The 7,218-nt window shown below is 44.9% G+C and overlaps 1 protein-coding gene across 1 annotated transcript; it reads right to left on the bottom strand.

The window, feature by feature from the left end:
- Positions 1-698: 698 nt before the first annotated feature.
- Positions 699-6,884, bottom strand: LOC109238810 (ABC transporter G family member 26-like). The gene is made up of 4 exons (XM_019405292.1): positions 6,739-6,884; positions 6,445-6,519; positions 6,136-6,319; positions 699-956 (listed from the first exon to the last, which is right to left on the bottom strand). The coding sequence occupies exons 1-4, from the start codon at positions 6,882-6,884 to the stop codon at positions 699-701; spliced, it is 663 nt and encodes a 220-aa protein (XP_019260837.1).
- Positions 6,885-7,218: the final 334 nt, after the last annotated feature.

Below are 7,218 nucleotides of genomic sequence, written 5' to 3'. Positions count from 1 at the left end.
TCGTTCAAATAATAGTTGTACCAGTACGGAATTGTTCTATTTCTCAGTATGATCTCTATCATCATCTATATTCCCCTTATCAATTCTCCTATCCTATTTAGGTCTATGAATTTCTCTATCAATTCCATTTCCTTATCCTTACCCATGAGGTTCCAACATTTTATCCTTAATTGACCTAGGAGTTGTTCCGGGGCATCCTAAAAAAAAAGGTTATTATACACCCCCAACCCCATCCCTTGGAAAAAAAAAGGTAGCACCGAAGAAAGGAAAGAGTGAGATGGTGGTTTTTGTTGTTCCCGCGAAGCGAAGATCATTCGCTTGGCGAATAAAGTAGGTCACCCTCTTTTTGGCTTCGGCCAAACACTTCTTCTCGCTGGTCGAGCTTTCTACAAAAAAAGCAATGCAAGAACGTATTCTTTTATCTAAGCTTCTTCCCTGTGCATTAGCTCCCCCCATCATAGATGCTTCAGCCACGCCCGGTGCCACGAAATGATTAAGAACTACGACGGGGTCGAAATGAATTTTGTTCTTTGTATTCAATAAGTATTGCATGACCGAATAATTCAAGGAAGGGCAGACTGCGGGGAGGTTCCTTTTAAGTAGATGACTCGTCGGGCGGTCGGAGCGGGACTTCTTTAGGAAAAAGAACTTGAATAAGTTTGTTTTTCTGAAGGAGTTGTCATTTTCTATCAGGAACGCTATGTCATTGTCAATCCCGGCGTATTTCGGATGCTTGAAGGCCCCGCTGACACGAAGTGATTTAGAAAGATTCTGGGAAGAGCCGCTTCCTTCTTGCTTGATAGGGGGCTTCCATTCACCAGCGCAGACAAAAAGTGCTCTCCAAACCGTGCTGGATAGTCACCCATCACACGGCTCTCAAACCCAACCTGTGGTGGATCCCGGGAGACAAAGTCAAAACGCAACATCCTTTGCCCAATACTTTGAGATGCTCCTCCCTGCCGATCAAGGAGCAAGGCTGTTCGTGATAGGCAACGCTTTAAGCCGCTATCGTTCGGTTCGGATAAGTCAAGTTCCTTCGGTCGCTTCGCTCAGGCGGTCATCCCTTATCTTCCCTAATGTTCAGAGTAGTTATGGTTTGAGATGAGAAAGGAGCACCAGCCGAAATCAATGAAGGAATAAGAAATTGACAGCAGAGGGAATCAATGATTCTTATTCGACCGAGTTCTAGCTAGAAAGATGTAGATTACACACCGCAGGTTGGTAAGAACTGAGGTTTGGAACCCTAACCTAAGTAGGCCTACCAACGAAGCAACAGGTACTTGATCGGGCGGGGGGCGGTTTAGTTCAAGGCCCTCGCAACAGGAAGAAGCAGTTGTCATTTGAAAGTAAAGGCTTTTTTCCTGTTTTACGAATCCTACAACTCACTTTACTGAGCGAGACTCCATCCATAACCCTACTAGTGGTTTTTCTTTCATTCAATCATCACTTGTTTGACAGCTTAAACTAGGCTCCACTTTAGAGATAGGTTTTTGGTCTTAATCAAAATAGGTCAAGGGCGCGTCGGAACGGTCGGTAGCTGCTTAGTCTCATCCGATAGTTTAATCTACTTACTCCTTACTGCTTTTTTCAAAGAAAAAAAGCAGGGGGTCGATTTAGGCTCCTTCCCTTCCACTGCGTAGCCGCATTAGCAGGTACTACGAGCCCTCTGTCCCATGCATCTAACCAGCACGAGTGGTTCACCGGTTCCACCAAAAACTCTCATTTGTTGAAGCGGAGCATAGTGCGCTTTAGGCGCTGAGCGAGAAAGGTCTCTTCTTTCCTTTCGGTTTATTCACTGATCTGAAACTTGGCACTTGTTTTCTTATTGATTCCCGGGGTGGTGGCATTCTTGAATGAAGTCTATCCGAACCGAATTAGCACTTCTCAGATCAGGCTAGGCCTCTCCAGCTGAGCTGGGCGCCGGGGCCCTAGATGCGCTAGCGATTGGCACATAGGGGAATGGTTGCCCGGGTTTCTCGGCCTGGTATCCTGCACCTCGCGTTCATGATATCTATGTTCAACTGTGCCCGGAGACACGGTCGAAGCACGCCCGTCCAGTGTGCTTCTTTCACGACATGCTATAGTCCTGGGTGTCTTCCAGTGGTCTTCTAGCCTTAGAAGAAGTCGTGTCTGCCCCGGGCATCTGCAACGTCCTCCTTTGATATTCTAATCTGGGAGAACTAAAAGACTGACCCATTCGGTGACTTTCGCGGTCGCCCTCACTATACCAACTTGAATCAGAACTACGATTCAGATCAAGTCTTACTGAAATAGGATTTCCTTTTTGTGCCATATGCGCTTAGACTTTACTTTTTCCCCTTTTTTCTTCCCGGTCCAATATCTGTTCTCGAAGGTCTTCGTTTCCGTGTAGAAGCAAACTCTCCAAATTTATGACCAACCTTTCCTTCAGTAATCTTACAATGAACAGGAGTTTTTCATTGTAAATTCGTACCGAGCAATCAACGAATTCCGGCGAAATAGAAGATCTACGTGACCAAATTTTCCTGTTAAAAAGAGGATCTCTCTTCTTCTTCATTCTCAAGAGGAATGCATCAGCAAAACTTCCCTTCCATATAGATCGTCGTGGCATGAACTAATTTCATCGCTTCGATTCCGCCCCTAAAGCTAGCTCCTACTCCTCCTCCTTCTCCTTTAGGATAGGATCCTCCTTGGTCCTTTTTACATAACACTCTCGGCCGCCCTAGAGGACTGGCTATATATCTCTTTATACGCAATATCTATAAAGTCAAAGAAAAACATCTACCTTGGCAACGTCATTGACTGATATATTCATTGCATGGAATGCCACACTCAATTGTCAGCGACTGGGGACCCTGTCTTCATTAGCAATTTATGGCATGAGCTCTTTCGTTTACAAGGGACAGAATATAACATGTGTACTACTTTACACTCTTTTTCTGGGTGGGGCTTCTTATACCTAAACACAGCAGGCCCCACGAGTAGTCGAACAAATGAGAAGTTGTCGACGAAGGGGTTAAAGGTTGCGCTTGCGATAATCCGAAGGTTGCGCAAGACCCTTTCAACCTCGCCCGCGTGTTAGCTTGCTTGTACTATCGCTCGCCTGCCTGACCTGCTTTCTGGCTAGCTTCTTTCCGGCAAGCGCTACCCTAACCTAGCTAGCGCTACATCTTGCTAACATCGTCTGAATTGCCTTGCAAGCGCTACATCTATATGGCAAGCCCACATCGTCTTCGTCGCCCATTGTAGTCGCCTTCTTCATATGGCAAGCGCTACCCGTCGCTTGCACTACATTGTCTGACGATAACCTTGCCTGACCGCTTCCACTCTAACTGAGCTGACCGTCGCACCTGACTTCTATATCCCATTATCCATAGATCTCCTTCCTTATCGTTGCCAGTCTAAGCAGAAGGTTGCTAAGTCAGATGTCTGGTGAACATATTCGTAATGAGTATGGGTCTAGTAGGTGTACTAGTAAGGAAGCGAGGTACTGAGTTTAGCGTCGACAAGGCAAGTAGTGGATCTTTATTATCGAATGATATGGGAGACAGTCAAAGCATCAGTCTCAGCATCAACAGAAGAAAAGGACTGACCGACCGCCGTTCAAGAGAGATCCCGAAGGCTCGAACTTTTTGCTAGCTTTGAAAGATGGGCCGAAGGAAAGAGGAAGACCAAACAAAGTCGCGGTCAAAGCAAAGAAAAAGATGCCAAAAAAGATTAACTTTAGCTTCTAGCTCGCTTAGCTTAGTGTAGGTTGCTTGCAAGACTTTCGATAGCTGGCTCGGCCGAACGGAATCACCGATCTAGATAGAAGGGTCGTTCACTCCCTATTCTTTGAGAGGTTGCTTGCGACGGTAGCATTAGCTAGGCAATTAAGGCAGGTCGAACAGAGTCAGTCCTAGGGTGAAGATCATCGGATGGAAAAATGGATTGAGCTGGCTAATCACTTGATGACCCGGTGGAGAATGTGAACAGAGAGTCGCTCCCATAAATGAATGAATGGGACTCCTGGTCCTGATCGAACCAGAGATTCCGATAACCTGGGGAATCGGTAGAAAGAGATGGGTCGGATGTTGGAATCTACCCAAAAGTCCTGACTTTTTCGAGGCAGGGCTTTGACCCGTATATGGCCAACTCCTCGAACTGCTGGGTGCGGCATATTCATGGACTGGCAAAGCGAACTCTCAATTTGATCAGGAGAGCCTAGAGAGCTCTCTATCTTTCCCCAAATTCCGACTAGCGCGGTTCTTTTTCTCGATCAATTTGAATTCCATTTCATTTTTTATTTTAAGTGTTGCAGAGTAGTAAGTAGCTAGGCGGATATCAGTGCATGCTGCATTGAGAATGTCCAAAGAAATTAGAAGGGCCTATGATAGCGTATGATTATTCCCATTTGTGACCGACGCTTGCTTGCAAGAGGTGGCGATCGGCAGTGTTCCAAAGCGCCATAACGACGTGCGTTAGAGCGTTATGCCAAACGATCCCCATCACGTGTAGTTATGGGGATCGCCTTCGGCTTGCTATACTCTTTCCCTAACGCATGCTGGTTACCATAAAGACACCGAGGGATATCGCATGAGCTAGTTTCGGGGATGTTGTTTACACTACTATTGGTAACAACTCAAAGTGCCGGAACAACTCTAGTTGTGCAAGCGAAGGTTTCAGTCTTGTCGAGCGAAGCAACCACTAGTCGCCCTTAGTGCTCCAAAAGAACCTTTCACTTGCGTGAGCAACGGCCCCTAGCGCCCAGAGCAAGCGCCTTTAGTGTTCCCGACCGCCTCCCTTTCAGCCTTAGCATTCCAAACAACCGGTAGTGTGACCGATCTGTGCTCAAAACAACCGATGGCGCTAGTGATGACTCGTGGGGCCCCCTAACGCCGAACAAAAAGGACTAGTGCTATAACGACTACTGGTGTTACGGAACAACTACCCGACGAGTGGTAATAAGGACAACGTAAGTAGCTTTGACAGTAGCGTTAGGACGACTGATTCTCGTAGTTGTATTGCCCTAACGCAACGACACAAACAACTACGAGTGCTCCCAAGACGATGAGACGCATGCGCTATACCATCGAGTATTGCTTGCGAAGCAACCGCAACTCGTTGTAGGTCCTCTCACACCATTATAGTTGAGTAGCTTTCACTCCTTCGCTTGAAATGTGCGGTTGGTTTACCTAACGCATGGCTTCCCCAACGCCAATAGTCGCATAAGTTCTCCTAGGCCATAACCCATGCGTTGAAAGAAACTGCATGATGCATTCTGGAGTTGCCGTAGTTCTGTTACCGCCTTGTCGTCTTGGGTTGGGAAGGATACAACAGGCTCAATTCAAGGACACTCAATTTCAGGCTTGCGAAGCTCTGAAGCTTTCTGTCGCATTTGTTCTCTCTTTTGTTTACCTTTCATTTTCACTTTCTTTTTATAGAATGTAGTGCCTAACAGATTAAAGGAAGGGGTGAAGTCTCGGGATCCGCTCTAGTCGAGTTGTTAGATGTCTCTCTCCGGAGTCGCTCCTCTATCTTTCGTGAAAGCATACGAGTCGTTATGTTAAGCATCTATTCCAAGTCTTTATGTTATCTGTGTTAGAGGAGTTAGATGTCCCTCGTGTTGAACAGTCTGACATCAAGTTGTTATGACCTTAGTCGCTATGCGAACACTTAACACAAGACTAAAAGCGTTAGTGGTTTATGAATCAGTCATCAAGGATCTTAGCCAAACGGTGACCGGCTACGTAAGAACTTTGGGCGTAGGTTTACTTGACGAATTGTCATAAAGACATTCACTTCTGAACATGTCGGGTCCTGAATTTTCAACAACAGAGGCGAAAACTTACTCTTTCAAGTCAAAGTCAAAGTCGGGTAGACTAAGATGGAGTTTATTTTACAGTTGTTCCAGGGAAGAGTGAATTCTATTCACTCTTTATGAAGTTCCGTGCACTCCTTATATCATAAAGAAAAAAGTAAGTATGGTGCCCCGGTAGACACGCAGACCGAGTGAGTTTCCGCCGATCCCGATCCAGATGTGCCAAAGATTGAGGACAATGAGGGTACGGTGCTATCCTTGTACTTTGTTTGTTGCACATGGCCTAATGTGCGCTTGCCCCCTTTTTCTCACTCTTTTGGTGGTTTGTCAGTTTGAATCTATTTTCTTTATGCTACCGAAAGACGGAAAGGGGAACCGACTCGTTCCTTCCTTACGGAGGACGAATCAAGGCCTGAAGTTGGTTCGTCGAGCAAGAAGAGAGAAGGATCAACAAGGATTTCATACCCTATGCTAGTTCTTTTTCTCTCTCCCCCAGATATGCCTATAATAAGTCCTACACCTATTCTCGTGTAAGGACATCTATGATTGTGAAATTTAGGAATGAACAGTTGCAACAATCATGTTCAATTTCTTTTGACAGTATTAGATTGTGGTGCTTTGTAATCAAGGGCGAGAAAGAAGTTCATGAAAGGAAGCTCACATACCTTTCCAGGCCTAATTCTTTAATAATCACTTCAGCTCTTTCATACTTCTGACGTCCACTCATCTTGCTTGGAAGTCTTAAGAATGCAGCAAAAAGTAAGGTTTCCTCTACAGTCAATTGTGGAAAAACCACATCATCTTGTGTCACGAAACCCACCTAGCACAACATTGCTCAATCCGGTATGGAAGTTAATATAAAATCATGTACATTGAAAGAAAGACTTTTATATATTCTTGGTTTTAAGGCAATAGAAAGAGAGAAGAAAAAAAGAATTATTGATGGATAGGTAATATACCTCCTATTGATAGCTGTATTATATGGGATGTCATTGTATGTGACAGTTCCTCTGACATTTTCTTGCAATCTTCCTCCCAATATCTTTAACAAGGTTGTTTTCCCACTGCCGAAAGGCCCCATTAAAGCAAGAATTTCACCCTTCATGTTATACCCTTGAGTATCTGCTTGTAATTGTCATGCTCAAACTGGGAAGCTACCTTTGATACAACTGCCTTGACAGGATTGTTGGAGGAAGCTCGGCTAATCTTCACCTTGTACTCAACATCCGCGAACTGCATTCGAAGACCATTTAAATGGCAGAAGCCAAAACTCTGAAACATATATCAACAATTTGATTCTTTGAAACATTTCTGAGAAATGAAAGATTGGTTAGAGAAAAAAAACGTACCTTGAGAAATATGGGGAGGGGTTTATCTTTATCAGCAATTGATGTATCATCCTCTACCTCTATATCAATTTCAAAGCTTCTGTTTCTAAG

Source organism: Nicotiana attenuata, unplaced genomic scaffold (assembly GCF_001879085.1).
Source record: "Nicotiana attenuata strain UT unplaced genomic scaffold, NIATTr2, whole genome shotgun sequence".
Lineage (NCBI taxonomy): Eukaryota > Viridiplantae > Streptophyta > Magnoliopsida > Solanales > Solanaceae > Nicotiana > Nicotiana attenuata.
Note: the sequence above shows the minus strand (reverse complement) of the source record. Positions and strands in the feature narration are given on the sequence as shown.

Bases quoted from the DNA above. Each gene is read 5' to 3' on its own strand.
- LOC109238810 (XM_019405292.1), bottom strand. From the start codon at position 6,884: ATGAAGGGTGAAATTCTTGCTTTAATGGGGCCTTTCGGCAGTGGGAAA. The intron at 6,320-6,444 runs GTATGTGAGCTT...TCACAATCATAG, and splicing joins AAAGAATTAGGCCTGGAAAG to ATGTCCTTACACGAGAATAG. The intron at 957-6,135 runs GTAGCATAAAGA...CTTGATCGGCAG, and splicing joins GTTCCCCTTTCCGTCTTTCG to GGAGGAGCATCTCAAAGTAT.